The following is a 16,160-nucleotide window of genomic DNA, read 5'->3' as shown; positions in this document are numbered from 1 at the left end:
ACCAGCTCTCCACCAACATAGCGTAACATTTTTTGTCTGTCTGTGTAGTCGTCTGTGTGTTGTGAAATCAAGACTCACCCCATGCAAGCACGAGGTATCGTAAAGGTATGAGGTAGAGAAGAAATGTGGCCAAACACAAGGCAGTGATTGCCAACCAGCTTAGAAAAGGCACTGTCCAGTTAAAAGTGCTGCGGGTAGAAAAGGACAAGCACAAAAGAGCTTCATAAAAAAAAAACATTCAACTGGATGTATCTGAAAAATCACAAGTCACACCTAACAGCTTCACAACAAACAGCTGCAAAAAGAAATCAGAGAGGAAACTTGTTAACCCAGAAAACGTACTTCTTCACTCTCTCTCCAAAGGACGCCACCTCATCCAGAGCATTCTGAACACTGATAAACACGTCCTGAATGGCGTACAGTTTATCCATAAAGCCTTTGGGCTCTGAGTCCTGACAGGGACAGGAGAAACATCATGAACACATAGGCATCATAGGCATGACTGTCCAGATGGTGATTGTGAAGTAATTTTTCCGTGTGTTTGTGTAGGAAAACACATCTTGACTTTGGAAGCCTTATCTTGGTTTTGATGAACTTGAGACAGCTAGCTAGTTGTTCTTTCTAAAATGTCAGTCAGCAGCATCTAAACCTTCAAAATAAAAGCCCTAAAGACCTTAAACTCTTTAAAGACTTGAACTTCGTAAGACTGTACACAAAAAGACTTTCTCTTAAATGTTTGAAACACTTGTACTACATAAATTTCTAACAAAGAGCTATTTTTATTATTACGAGGTTAATGGTCACAAGAATGCCAGATGCTACTTTGGCATATTTACCTTCATATTTTTTAGGAAACCAATATTATATAATGTAATACTTAGCATGCAGATAGGCAGAAACACATTTTTATCTTTGAAGGCCTAAAAGGCAACCTGGGATAAGCCAAACACCTGTGTTCCTCTATTAAGAAGTCTCTTGGTTAATATTACAACAGGTGATAAGATGTACCACAATGTAAGGAGTACTCTGACACGTTGATAAATATGTTTTTTTCCTTTCTCGCAGTCGATTAGATGAGATGATAAGGCAGTATGAAAAAATGTTCCTATTAAGTTTTGAACTTTATTGAATATTAATGTTTATAGTTTTAAAACATCATTACCTTTTCCTCTTTATCATCTTCATCAACTTCCCATTCAAACATGCCATCCATGGACTACAACAGAAAATGAAGCGATTGTAACGTTGTCTGAAAGAGGAGTGCTTATAGAAGGCCTGCATTTTACTTGTTTTCTCACCACATCAGCTGCATCCCTGCTGGAGCAGAAGAAGTAGTTCCACACAAGTAGAAGCAGCAAGGCTAGTGGCAGCATGTAGAGCTCAAAATTCCACACCACCACCACAAACAGCTAATAGAAAGCAAAACAACGTGACACTCAGTAGATCATTCATCGGTCATGTGTACAGGGATGTGTGTGTGTGTGCATTAGTGTCTTTCATACCACAAAGGAGACAATGCTTCTCTGTGCAGACTCCCATTCAAAGCAGCTGTTGATGAAAGTTCCCCAGCTAATCAGCACCATAATGCAGCGCTTGACTCTGTTAAAGTTCTGCTGGAGCAACTGAAAGACACAAAGATGTTTCTAAACATTTCAGTTCTTACATGACCTAAGCTGCTTCCCGGGGATGTATGCTTGGACCACTCGTGTGCATCATTTACATACTGTCACAGATAATCCTCAACCATGGCTTAACTTCCACTTCTGTGCAGACGATTAGCAGCTCTATATAACTACCAAACGCTCTGCCTAGCAACCCCCTTGATCCCTCTTCACTCATTAAATGTCCTTAGGATGTAAACACCAACAATATAGAGCTCCCGGTTGTGGCAATGCTTCAGAAGGTTAGATTTACCTCTTCTAGTTAAAGGCTACGTCTATGGTTACCAACAATGGTCCACACTCTTAGCATCATCCTGGAGTGCTCTTGTGACCAAATATGCGTTATTGTCCCTCATTGGGGAAATTCAGAAATTCAGCAAAGAGACAGACAGATGGAGCATGCAAAATCACACAAAGATTAATAATAAAAAAAAAACAAGAAACAAGAGACTGTACGGGGCAAATTTACAACATAAAAAAATACTGTACAGCTATTAAAATTAGCATATTCAGATTGAAAGACATGTGCAGCTGATTAGGATAATTTAAAAAAATGTACAAATATATTATATATTACACAATTTCCCTAGGGATTATTAAAGTATTCTGATTCTGATGTAGATACAAATACAGTATATACTTTTAGCACATATTTGGCCTTCACTTTCCTTTCACATTGTCCTTTCTACTGGAAGTCCTGACAGTCCCAGTGACTCTGCAGTCATGGTTCACAAACACTCACATATGAAGTCCTGTATCTACACTGGCTCCCACTAAAGTATCACAAAGACACAAGATCACAACAAAGTCTCTCTCCTCCTCACTCAACATCTCTTGAACCTTGTTCATTTCTACATCCTTTCCCCCCAACCCAAACTAACCTAAACATTGGGAAAATGACAGATCCCTTGGCACTTTGGAAAAGTTTTCCTCTTAACACCAGAAATCTTGAAATCTATGACCCACCCCCACCTTTTCAGAACCTTTACTCATATTTGTATTGTACTGGCTGGTTGTTTTTTAGTCTCAAGTTATAGAAGAATGATAAGTTTTGTCACCAGTTTGAAAAAACATCAGCAGGAAATACTGATACATACTTGCTTGGAGACTTTTGGTTCTTCTTCAATATATTTCTGTTCTGCAGGAACCACAGTCCTCAAAGCAGCTTTAACCTTAAAAAAGAGAAACACACAATACGGTCTGGCATAACATTTTCTATCTGGTCCAGGAGTTTGTAAAAAGTGGATGTACGTATTGTAGAGGTTTTACATTTTTATTGATTACATTTAGAAGCCAAAAACCTTCTTACGCATGACATAAATGTCCTGAAGAACTATGTAAAACCACAACAAAAGCCAGCCTAAAGTCTTGCTTTGCTTAGTTCTAAAATGAGCATTCACAGCACAGTGTGACTCTCACAGCGTTGTAGATGACATCAATCTCTAGGTAGATGCACCCTTTGGTCGGTGCTGTCAGCTCCTTATTTTTCAACAGGTATCCCTTCTGCTCGCCATTACGAACCTAAAACACAAAAACATAATTGGGTTTGGCTTTAGTTACTTTAACTGGTTATCGATTGTGGGGGTTTGTCTGTATTAATGTAGTCGCTTTACCTTACAATACAAAGCGCCTTAAAGCGACTTTTGTTGTGATTTGGTGCTATATAAATAAAAGTGAATTGAAACTGAACTGATTCTCTGTGATTCAAAAAGACCAATCTAATGGGCATTCTCTGTTTTTTTTAAGCACCTTGTAAGCTTTCAGTTTTCATGCTGCCATTCAAGGTACTACAAGCAATAATAACAGTCCAGCTACACACATGACATTTTGATCATTTGAGTTTCTGAATAAGTTTAATATACTAAACATCCACAAAATAGCTACTACAAAAATTAGCTCTTTTTATTTTCAAAGCCTGTCTGGGTTTGTTTTATATCTTAAAAATAGGAGCATCGTAACATTGGTACTTGTGCCAACTCAGCCAGCTGTAGCTTATTGCTGTTCTCTAAGTCTCAGAGTTTCTGTGTTGATGGCTTCTTAACCCCTTTAATGAAATGATCAAACACATAATATGGCTTGCTGTGTGGTGCTGCCACTCTAAGAACTGTGTGCTATAGATTTGGAGAAATTCCAATATTTTCTTTGTCTGAATCGTTTGCACAATTTGCCTAGTGTCTGTTCATTACACCCATACAGCTGGATGCAACTCAACAACCAAACATGTTAGCACTTCACACACATACACATCGTGTGTCTTTCATATACTTTTAGTACACTCACATTCAATAATGGAATTGCCACTTTTCCCAGGAAGTCTGCACTCCTGTCTCTGTCTTCATCAAACACTGTCACCTCCAACACAGAGTGAATGTCTTTGACATTACTGAGGAAAAAGGGGAAAAGTATGGTAAATGGTAATGGCTTTTCTACTCTAACTGAGCACTCAAAGCCCTTTATACAACGTGGCTCAATCCTCCATTCATACACGCACTTTTTTCTATGCTCTTACGATGTAAGTGCTTTTTATCTAACATTCACACACACATTCATATAGAGACGGATGCATCAGAGAGCATCTTGGGGTTAGTATCTTGCCCAAGGATATTTGGCATGTAGATGGGGAAGAGAAAGAGGGAACGGTTCATATGTGGAAATTTATTCAATATTTGGGAAGTGGCATCCCCTGCAGCTTAAGAAAAACTATCTATGAACACTATAACTTTTCTTGAAATTAATAAACCCACCCTTCACCCTTAATATAATGCTGTGTACCACAGCTTTGGTCCTGATGTCAACTGTGAGTATGCTGAAACAAAAAGTTATCTAAGAGCTCTGTCAGAATGAAAGACAACAAGGCCAGAGGAAATGGCCGACGTCCTGTTGTTTGATGTGTCTGACTGAAAATCAAATTTTGTTTTGTTTCTCATTGGCTACAGGAGGCTTTCAGAAGCAGCGCTAGTTCCACTTCTATTGGCATCCACCTCAGAAATCACCAGTCGGTTTGGCTCTACTTCACACATTGCTCGTGGAGAAGCTCATACAGAGATACTCATTCTTAGGGCTGGGTATCGGCTCTGATTTCTATAACTGATGGCTAATGCGATTCAATTCAGTCAGATTCAGTTTTGACTCAGACAGTCAAAAATATTATAATTTGATTATTTATCAGCACATATCCATATTTTATATCTATGTATAAAAACAAAGCTGACACTTATGAGACTTCCAGAGAGGTGTAAGCATCACAGTAGATGCCTTTGTGTCGAAGTAACTGAGGATAAAACACAAAAACATAAAGGAGATTTTCCTGGCCTGGCTTGTTATAGATAACCCCGTTAAAAATATTCCGCAGTAGATCAAAAACAGAGGAAAACCATGAATCAATATATGAACATTACCTGATGCTGCTGAAGTGAAACAGAACAAAGTTACAGAGGTTTTATTAGAGACACAGCCTAGCATTTTGTAGTTTGGCATGATTTGTAAAAGTTTAAATTTTATTGGTATTAAACAGCAGAAATTAGGGGCCGACAGCACTGAACACAACGGGAAACTGGTGCGTAATAAACAAGCGAATAATGCAGAAAATAGAGATTTTTTTATGGTAAACTGGTAAATTCACGACAATGTTTTTGTCAATGTTTTTTGTGAAGCGTAGTTTTGACCTTCTTTTGCTGCTGGTTCAGTGAATTTGGTGGGAGTGACGAAACCTGCAGCATCAGAATCTGTGAGATGCCTCTTTCAGCACTCTATGTGTACGTGCCACCATATTAACATGGGGATTCACACTTTGTGTTTCCATCTTTGTGCTGAATCTGCTTACTGGCTCTTTAATCATTTGCTGTTTTAGCTGTTTGGTGGTTGTTGAAATGATTTCATGAGCTTTAACCTGAGATTCTGGCTTTAAAGGCAAAATTACATTCATATTTAAAAATCGCATTCTTCAAATTAAAATCGATTTGAGTCGGGAAATCGATTTTTTAAACCCACCCCTCCTCATTCTACTCATCCATAAACTTTTTCCTCTGACAGCCATAAGGCTATATATGTATCACAAAAAGCATCCAACTCAATAATCATCATCTGTGTCACCTGCTTTTTAATGAGCTTGATTTGTTAACAGCTTATCTGCACTGAGCAAAGATTCATGAAGTCACAAAATTGCCGTGAAGTCACTAAGGCTTCATTAACAGCTAAAGGTCCAGGTTCTTCTACTACCTAATTTAGTAGCAACACACAACCCCAGAACAGTTACTAGAAAACCATAACCAATAAAATACGGCAAAGTGGCAATTTTCATGCATATATATTTTTAATACAAGGAGTCGAAACAAAGGAAATGGTTTGCTTTTTTGCTGGTTTTAACTGATAAATGTCAACTCACAAGGTGAAGACTTTGTTCCACTCTGGATTGAGGTTCTTGTAAACGGTGTGTGTCTGCAGCCTGTCATTGTTCAGCTCCAGCACACAGAAAGGATCACTTTTACCTGAGAGACCAATCAAAATAATGATAATGGATGAATCATAGTAAGAATGAAGAATAATGCAAAATATTATGAGCAAGCAAAGGCAAGAAATCAGAGTCATTTTTTCATTTACCGGTTACATCTGCAGCCATGAGACCTTCTGCTCTCATCACCTTCACCTGTACTATGCCCACATCTTTTAAGTTATAGAATGACTTCATCACACCCTGCACAAGAAAATTGAGCACAACAGTGTAATATGTGTGTTAAGATGGTGTAGTTATTTCATCTGAGTTGCCCTCAAGGTGCTGCTTACATATCGTTGGAGTATCTCTCTACGCTCCTGTGGGTCATCCAGCGGGGTCACAGAGAGGTCGGCGATAGAGACAGCAGCCGAAGCGGTTAGTGTGACCAGCAGCACAACAAAGCCTTGAGACTCCTCTAGTGGCAGCTCCAGGTGATGCGTCTGCTCCTTAGCAAGAGTGGAGAGGTCCAACTGGCAGCTGAACCACATTCAAAACAAAACACACCGAGCTAATGAGCTGAACATTTAAGTAAAAATGAAGTTTGAACCAAAAACTGTTGCTATCTATCTATCTATCTATCTATCTATCTATCTATCTATCTATCTATCTATCTATCTATCTATCTATCTATCTATCTATTGATCGACACACAGACAGACAAACAGACAGACAGATTGGGGGCATTGCCCCCGAGTGCTCCGATCAGCACAGGTACCACTGTCACTGACCACTTCCTTCACCCCTTGGTATTTCTCAACATTGTAATGTTCCTATGCCTGATGTTGCTCTCACTTGGTATAGTTACATGTATCTTCCTTATCTGATTCTCCATCACAACCATGTCCAGTTGGTTAGCCACCACCATCTGCATCTGAAAGTTCCACAGGATCATAGCTCGGTCATTCTCAACCACCCTAGGAGGCGTGTCCTGCTTTGCAGGCAGGGGCCTATCCTTTCATGATGGTTCTTTCTCTTTTCCTGTTCTTTCTCAGGTTTCTGATACCTGAGGTATTCATTAAGCACATGATCAGTTGTGGCCATCATCCTGATGTATTTATGGATTTTTGCTGTTTTATCTGCTGGACTTGGGGTGAAACCCTTCATGGATGGTAAGGAGCTTTCTTGTCTTGATGTCAGTGGTTTCCCTCTCCTCCTTTGGTTGCCTTATTATCCCAGCAGGGTATCTGATGACTGGCAGGGCGTAAGTGTTGATTGTCTGGATCTTGTCCTGCCGATTCAGCTGACTCCTCAGGACTTGCCTTACTCTCTGGAGATGTTTGGTGGTTGAGTTTTTCCTAGCAGTCTCTTCATGGTTCCCATTTGCCTTCGAGCTTCCAGTATCAGTATCTCGTTCGTTCCTGTGATACAGCTTGATGTCATTCATGTAGAGGAGGTGACTAATGACTCCTCTTTTCTGTAGTAGTATCCATAGTTAGGCTTGCTGATGTTCTGGCTGAGAGGGTTTAGGCCTCTCAGCCAGAACATCAGTGTGGGGACAGAGCATCTCCTTGGTAAATCCCATACTTGATGGTGACTTGTGCAACTGGTTTGAAGTTGAATTCTAGTATTGTTCACCACATCCTCGTTGAATGCTCTTAGGGTCCTGTTGATCTTGAATAGCTCTAGGCATTCCAGGATCCATGTGTTAAGCACTGACACATGGGTAAAATAAAATCCACTTTCAAACTGAGAGAAATGACATTACACTTATACATTACCATTTGTGAAATGTCAAATGTTCAACATGAATTAGAAATCAAAATCCTCTCTCCCAATAAAATAATAGCACACATTTCTGAAGTTTGTGTCCAAGAATGAGAACACAGACAGAACATTAAACACCACCTAACTAATGCCACCTCACTAACACCTATTAAAAGACAGTTTTTTCTCCGTCACTTTTGCCATCTGTTTCCTCCTAGGGGACTGTTGGCTTGTTAGGGTTCTGTCTGCAATAATATAGGATATTTACTTTGATAAAGCAACATAATAATGACTATTGTTGTATTTGGTGCTATATAAATAAAGTTGAAATCACACAGAAATCATCCAAACATAAGTAGAGACTAACCGCCCAATGAAATCGTCCCTTCTTCCAGTGTCTTTGTCCCACACCGTGATCTCTAGCACCCCACCTGTCTCTTCATACAGATGCAGGTCAAACTGCTCTCTCCACTGTGGGCTCAGGGTCTTTGGCACTGTCTACACACACACACACAAATACTGACACATCTCCTCATTTGAAGGAGCTGGGCTTCAAACATGAAAGTATGACCTTAATTGCACATGCTGTACCTTGCTCTTGTATTTCTGGGGCCCGAGTCTGAACTTGACATATGGGTCACTCAGACCGTTGGGATCCATGGGCATGAGGTTTCGACCCTCGATTAGTGCGATGCTGACTATCCCTCGCCAGAGCTGGGCTTTTCGATGCAGCTCTGACAGACGTATAGACTGCTGTTGCTGGGCCACACACACACACACACACACACAACTTTATTTGCCACATAGTAACAACAAGAACACAATGCAGGGCTCTGTTCTTCCTGCTCTAAAAGATGATGATCAATCAAACCTCGAATCATGTTGCTCCGAGGTAAATACAAAAATTAAAAAAAACTAAGTCCAACAGCCTTGGGATTGGAGAAAAATAGATTATTTAAGATTTTTGTATGTTATCAGGTCATACATAAAGGTGAATTTCCTGAAAACTGGCTCTTTTTTTAATTCACTTTATGAACATTTTATTGCACAATTAGAATATTTTAGTGCTGCAGTAGCAAAATAAAATTTTGTGTTCAGCACATGTGCTTTTTATGTCTTTACATACTACACAAGTTTACTCAGCTGAGTTCAAACCCAATAGAGAAATGCAGAAATGTTTTCTCTGAGCAGATCCTTTTGTTTATGTCAGGAGGACAAACTGCTGGACATGCTCATATCAGGTAAACCATACTTGTACTTGGTAAATGGACTGGTACTTCTAGTAACACCTTTCTACTGAATTTGAGCAGTTAAAGCACTTTCTATTACAAATCCCATTTAACCAATCAAGAACACACATTCATACAGGCCTTTTATCTACATAAGCACTTTGTATTGCTTTCACACAAAATCCACCAACCTTTTAAATGGTAGATGACAAACTCTACCAGCTGAGCCACAGGTGCCCTAGTAATGGGACTGTTCACAGTAAAATTGCCAAAGTGAGAGTAGGAGAAAAGACTATACTAAACTGCTCTAATGGTCAGGTTTAGCCACAAGGCTAAGAGGACTCTAGGCGTGTTGGGTGCCAAAGGGGTTTGCATTTCCTTGATCTTGGGAAAATAATATTGTCCTTCTTATTTCTATATATAATATAGAAATATGGCTAAATAATGTAAAATAATACGATCATTTGAACTGAAAGTTATTCGATTCCTCTCATAAACCTCATAGGAGGCAGTTACTGTACAATGTCTAGACATTACCTACGCCGGTATGCCATCTGTACAAACTGCCTTTCCACTCTTCCTGCTCACAAGTCTCTTCACATTCTTCAACTTTTCTTTGTTTGCTCCTTTTATGGGCATCTCATCGTGTGTTGATTAGTAAAGTTTATTCAAACAGGAGACAGAGCACATTTATTGGGGACATGTTTCAACAGTGGATTAATGAATGTTAAGTCATATTATTATTATTATTACTTGGAGCAGCAGGACTGTGGCATTAAGTTAAAGTCTCACTCGTGTTTTTTACAACAGTGGAAGTCTAAGCAGAGAAATACTATCTCAGTCGCGCACTCTGGTCAGGTCTTTTATTGACATTTTGACAATAGAAGATTAAAGATTAGGAAATCATCCAACTTTTATTTGAAGAAGTAAGGAAGAAAATTAGCTTGGCCTGATAACACCATGTTAACATGGATGAAGAACAGAGCCCTGGTGGCAGATAGTGGGTGGAAATGACAGTAGCAAGAGCAAAATATCTCTCGTGATAAAAATGTGAACTCAGTAGGGAAAAAAAATCTCTGACACAAGATGGTAACAAGGCTGTCAAGGTAAAGACACAATAAAGTGAAGAGCAGAGTGATAAGCATAAAGCTGTAAGGACAGTTAAAGGAAAGCTGTTACTGCATGCACAGATGATGATGATGATGATGATGATGATGGGCATGGTGATTATTTACCTTAGTGGATCGTTTCCAGGACCTCCTGAGCAGCATAGTCTGAATATACATAAAAATGGATTATTTCTACTGACTTATGCAGGGTGGAAAAGTTGAATGGATAGCTGTAACTAAAGGGCTGCAACGTGTGTCTGCATTTTAATTAAATAATATGAAAACAGCCAAAACCTCTTTCATTTAAATAGGGTACCATTATGTTTAAGCCACTAGGGGAAGCTGTAGGATGGGGCTCTGTTAACTAAACAGAAATTAAAACTAAGGGGCGGTGTCCTTCTTCAATTAAGCTTTATAAATAAGGCACCAAAAAAAGAGTCTACCAAAGAAAAATGATCTTCACCAGAACTGAGCATTCATTATCTCAGCCTCAGCGGTGTGCCAATTAGAGCCAATGAGACTTTGATCTGTCCAAGCTTTGATTTGAGTGTCATGGTTTTCTGTCTGTTGTTGTTTGTTGTCTTCCTTTCTCTCCGTCTCCCTCCAACTCTCTTTTTACTGCTGTTTCTCTGTATCTGTATCTCTGGCTGCAGCTGGAGAAGAAATTCCGACTTGGCCTATTATGAATTTATGTGTTGAATTAAACATGAACAAGATGTGCTGTTTTTAATATCTCAGAGCTGAGGATGCAGTTGGAAACCATCTCTTCATGCAGCTCCATTTAACTGAGCAGAAACTATAATCACAGCTAAGCAGACCAAAATAAATAGAATTACTGAGTTTATTCAATACAGTGCAGTCTATGTCTGCTGTATGCAGCTGTTTAAAGAGTTCTCTCCAAAGCCATCCTACTACACTTCTTTGTATGTTAAAGGTTAGCCCTGTCAAGTTGAGTAACTTGATTCATTTCATATCAAGTATTATAGGGCAAGGTTTTGTTTTATCCAGAGTTGGACAGTATAGCAATGTTAGGAAGTCAGTACAGAAAGAGAAAATAATATGTTATTATTGTGTTATAATCATATTATACACTGCTTTTCTGAAACACAAGTAATATAAAGATGAATGTCAAGACAGCTCCACCTAGTGTAATACAGAAATGGGCACTCGCATCTCACACAGCTGACCTGATTGCAGCAAGAGTCAACTAGTGCTGTGGACAAGTTTCACAAGGTTAAACTTTTGCTTTTTACATAATACGGAATCCATTCATTGTGAAACATTGTGGGGCAATGTCACCACATTTTTGAAACATTTAAGTAAATTTTCATTAATAAAAACTGTGTCATGGTCCTGGTCGTGTGACCCAGTGTTGAGGAGTTTTATGTATCTTTTGTATTCATTTATGCTTTAGCTTAGTTCATCTAGTTAATTTCTAGGGTGCTGTTTAGCCCTTTGTTTCTTAGTTGTTTATGTCATCTCCCTGTACTCAGTCTCCCTGGTTTGTGCATCTACCTGTCATGCGTCATGTCTGCGTGGTTATGTTTAGTTCATGTCATGTCTGATCTCCATGTTTTCTGTTTTCCTTTGAAAGTCTGTATTCAATGTCAGTGTATTTAGTTTCACTTCTCCTGTCCTGTCTTTAGGTTCATGTGTGTCAGCACTGCTCCCATGTGTGGCCACTTCCCCTGATCATCCCTCATGTGTATTTAGTCTCTGTGTTTCATGCAGTCTGTGTCGCGTCGTCTGTGTTCCCACCCTCTATGTCCTCACGGCCAGTCTTTACAGTCATCATCATGGTCCTCTGAGTCTTCTTAGTTTATCAGTATCTGTTTCCCAGTTTAGTTCAGTTCAGTTTAGTCACGGTGTTTCTGCTTTGTGTGAGAGCTGTCATCAGCCACAATAAAGGCTTGCTTTCAGTTTAAGTTTACTCCGGTCTACTCTCTTGTGTTCGCACCTGGGTCCACCACACACACCACCGCACGGTCTGTCTCCTCAGATCGTGACAAACTGAGCTGGCTGCTGAGCGGAAAGACAGGCCTAGATGGGGATGTTGATATGTAACTCTAGCAACCAAACTGTGCAAAAATACCTCCCCTTAATTTGTTACATTTTGTTTGCAATGATCTCTGTTCTACAGCTTTCTGGAGGTCTTTCAAAGTTTTTCACTGATTTTGGCTACGTTTTCACAAACTTTCTTCTTTGTTCTTTAATTGAATCTATGGAAATGCCAGATGTTGGGGTTTGGGGTTGAACTTCACCCAGATTTTGGGGATCTTGTAAATATTGATGAATTTTGATCCATCAGACACAATACTACCTGGAAAGCATCTGATCAGCAACAGGTTTTTTTTCAGCACAGTAATTAACTAAAACACACTGCCAACACAGTGAGAGTTTACCTGGATGGGGAAAAAAAGACACACAGTGGTACACTATTACTCATGCACTGGTCTCCCCAGAGTCTGAACCTAAGCAGTATTGAAGTTGTATGGAATGATCCATATAGAAAACAGAAGAAAAGGCAGAAATATCTAAAAAAAAAGAAACGCCTTAAATGTCCTTCAAGAAGCCTGGAAAACTAAGGCTTTCTGAAGGCTCCTTTCTGAAGAAAGCTGCCTCAGAGTTTACACTGTGCTTTTATTTTATTTTATTAATTTTATTAATAAAATACATTTTCTTAATAATTAGTAGTATTCATTTTAATCGAATATGTTTGCCCACTAACAATGAAAGGTCAGTCTATAATTTCAATGGTAGGTTTATTTGAACAGTGAGAGATAGAACAATAACAAAAAAATCCAGAAAAATGCATTTCCAAAAAGTTATAAATTAATTTGCATTTTCATGAAGGAAATAAGTATTTAAGGCCTCCCTATCAATCAGCAAGATTTCTGGCTCCCAGGTGTATTTTATAGAGGTAATGAGCTGATATTGGGAGCCTCAACTTGTTACCTGTAAAAAAGACAGCTGTCCATAGAAGCAATCAATCTATCCAGATTCCAAACTCTGCACCATGGCCAAGACCAAAGAGCTTTCCAAGGATGTTAGGGACAAGATAGTGGACCTACACAAGGCTGGAATGGGCTACAAGACCATCGCCAAGCAGCTGGGTGAGAAGGTGAAAACAATTGGTGCGATTATTCACAAATGGAAGAATCATAAAATAACTGCCAATCTCCCTTGGTCTGGAGTTTCAATGATAATGAGAACAGTGTGGAACCAGCCCAGAACTACTCAGGAGGAACTTGCCAATGATCTCAAGGCAGCTGGGACTATAGTTACCAACAGTTGGTGAGACACTATGCTGTGAAGGACTGAAATCCTGCACAGCCTGCAAGGGCACCATTTGAAGCTGCTACTGAACATCTCAATGATTCAGAGAAGGACTGGGTGAAAGTGTTGTGGTCAGATGAGACCAAAATTGAGCTATTTAGCATCAGCTCAACTTGCCGTGTTTGAAGGAGGATGAATTGCTGCCTATGACTCCAAGAACACCGTCCCCACCGTCAAACATGAAGTTGAAAACATCATGCTTTGGGAGTTTTTCTGCCAAGGGGAGAGGACAATTGCACTGCATCAAAGGGAGTATGGATGGGCCCATGTTCCGTCACATGTTGGGTGACAACCTTCTTCCCTCAGCCAGGGCATTAAAAATGTGTCATGGGTGGGTATTCCAGCATGACAATGATCCAAAACACATGGGCAAGCCAACATGAATTGGCTCAAGAAGAAGCATATTAAGGTCTTGGAGTGGCCTAGTCAGTCTCCAGGCCTTAATCCCATAGAAAATCTGTGGAGAGAGCTGAAGGTTTGAGTTGCCAAACATCAGCCATGAAACATTAATGACTTGGAGAGGATCTGCAAAGAGGAGTGGGACAAAATGTGTGCAAAACTTGACCAACTACAAGATATGTCTGACATCTGTGATTGCCATCAAAGGTTTTGCCACCAAGTACTAAACCATTAAAGCAGAAATTTGCAAAGGGATCAAATACTTATTTCCTTCATGAAAATGCTAATTAATTTATAACTTTTTTGAAATGCATTTTTCTGGATTTTTTAAAAATATATATTGTTTTGTCTCTCACTGTTCAAATAAACCTACCATTCAAAGGTATGGCTATTTAAGGTTCTAATCATTTTTTCCTGACTGTATGTAGAGAGTGTCTACAGTCCAAAAAAAGTAGTGGAGCAGCATGTAGCTAAGGAGATCATTATTGCCCTCGGGGATTAGTAGGCTCTAAAATCAGAGCACTGTAAATATTGAGTGATTATGTGGAAATAAATAACAGAACTCCATATGACTAGAAAAAACACAAAAAATTGTGTTTCGGTGGTGTTTCATTCATTCATTCATTTCATTTCATTTGGAGAGTTTTTGTCTTTCAGTGGAGTTTTTGGTGTCTCATCGAAACAACAACTGTGACAGTATTTATATGTCAGAAAATCAAGCCTACTTTGATGAGGCTCCACATATTTGCCTTACTATAGTCAGTTTTCTGATTATTGCGAGAGCCAATCAGCCTGCAAAGACTCATCCATAAAGTCGGATTAGGAACTAAGATATTTGTTCTCTATAATCCCAAGTGAAGCAACCATATGTTTCTGGTGTTAAAAATGTTGGAATTTAACAGCCAGCAGATATATCAGAAAAGATGCTACCCGTTTGCAATTTGAGATTAAAAGTTTGCTTCAAAATAACGTTTATGTAAAGAACCAGGAAGAATTTCATCTTAGCCTTTTGATCAGTGGTGCAGGAAAATATAGTAACAGTGTTTATAATTTATGCTGATTTTATTTTATTCATAAGGGGTGCTGAGAAAACATGAAGCCAAAAGATGAAGATAAAAAAATTGAGGAAATGCTTTGAGAAACCTGAAAGTAAACAGCGAAGGCTACAAAGACAAACTGACTGCACAAAAGTTATTACTAGCCTATACAAGTCTGACAGATGACTCTACTGCATTGTGCTCTCTATCGTGACTCAAAGCAGCTACTCAACTAGAGGTGACCTAGGAAAGGGTCAATCAAGGTGAAACTATGGAAAAGCACTAAGAGCCTGATCACCACTACACTTACTTTATGCACATAATGTTTTAGTCCATACTTCTTAACCTCCATCTGCAGCAGGAAACATAGACACCCATCTTTACTGAAGGAGAACAAAACTAAAATCTACTTCAAAGTTGATTTTTTTTTCCTATACATGTGCAAACCTGGAAATGTTTTGGGTTTATTAATAATAACATAATTATTAGTAAGCTACTGTATGCCAATTTTTCAATTCAATTTTATTTATACAATGCAAAATCACAATAACAGTCGCCTAAAGGTGCTTATATTGTAAGGTAGACCCTACAATAACATACAGAGAAAAACCCAACACTCATATGACCTCCTATTAGCAAGCACTTTGGCGACAGTGGGAAGGAAGAACTCCCTTTTAACAGGAAGAAACCTCCAGCAGAACCAGGCTCAGGGAGGGGCGGCCATCTGCTGCGACCGGTTGGGGTGAGAGAAGGAAGACAGGACAAAAGACTTGCTGTGAAAGAAAGCGTTACTCTGAGACAGGATATTTCTAATTTTAGAGATTGTGCAAATGGAAGAAAGCAGTTCTACATATTTGTTTAATATGTGCATTGAAGGACATATTCTGGTCAATAATAACTTCAAGGTTCCTCACAGCATTACTGGAGGTCAAGGTGATGCCAACCAGAGTAAGAATCTGGTTAGATACCATATTTCTAAGATTTTCAGAGCCGAGTACAATAACCTCAGTTTTATCTGAATTTAGAAGCAGGAAATTAGACCTCTAATTTTCTGCTTCAATCCTGCTTCCAGGTCTTTATGTCTTTAAGACATTCCTGCAGTTTCAAATTGCTGTGCGTTATCTGGCTTCATAGATAGATAAAGTTGGGTGTTTGCATAGCAATGAAAATGTATGCTATGCCTTCTGATTATA

At 39.1% G+C, this 16,160-nt stretch overlaps 1 protein-coding gene across 1 annotated transcript in view; it reads right to left on the bottom strand.

Annotated features, from left to right (window-relative positions):
- The window catches only part of mctp1b (multiple C2 domains, transmembrane 1b), a 37,427-nt gene that overhangs the window by 2,013 nt on the left and 19,254 nt on the right, over nucleotides 1–16,160 (bottom strand). The window contains exons 6-19 of the mRNA XM_006797355.3: nucleotides 10,322–10,360; nucleotides 8,449–8,616; nucleotides 8,225–8,355; nucleotides 6,444–6,630; nucleotides 6,261–6,354; nucleotides 6,046–6,148; nucleotides 3,942–4,044; nucleotides 3,081–3,182; nucleotides 2,759–2,833; nucleotides 1,503–1,622; nucleotides 1,299–1,409; nucleotides 1,163–1,216; nucleotides 343–452; nucleotides 79–188 (exon numbers count right to left, since the gene is read on the bottom strand). Coding sequence (XP_006797418.1) covers nucleotides 79–188; nucleotides 343–452; nucleotides 1,163–1,216; nucleotides 1,299–1,409; nucleotides 1,503–1,622; nucleotides 2,759–2,833; nucleotides 3,081–3,182; nucleotides 3,942–4,044; nucleotides 6,046–6,148; nucleotides 6,261–6,354; nucleotides 6,444–6,630; nucleotides 8,225–8,355; nucleotides 8,449–8,616; nucleotides 10,322–10,360 — 1,507 coding nt within the window. The remainder of the gene's footprint in view (nucleotides 1–78; nucleotides 189–342; nucleotides 453–1,162; nucleotides 1,217–1,298; nucleotides 1,410–1,502; nucleotides 1,623–2,758; nucleotides 2,834–3,080; nucleotides 3,183–3,941; nucleotides 4,045–6,045; nucleotides 6,149–6,260; nucleotides 6,355–6,443; nucleotides 6,631–8,224; nucleotides 8,356–8,448; nucleotides 8,617–10,321; nucleotides 10,361–16,160) is intronic.

This window comes from Neolamprologus brichardi, chromosome 7, assembly GCF_056152115.1.
Source record: "Neolamprologus brichardi isolate AB-2024 chromosome 7, ASM5615211v1, whole genome shotgun sequence".
NCBI lineage: Eukaryota > Metazoa > Chordata > Actinopteri > Cichliformes > Cichlidae > Neolamprologus > Neolamprologus brichardi.
Note: the sequence above shows the minus strand (reverse complement) of the source record. Positions and strands in the feature narration are given on the sequence as shown.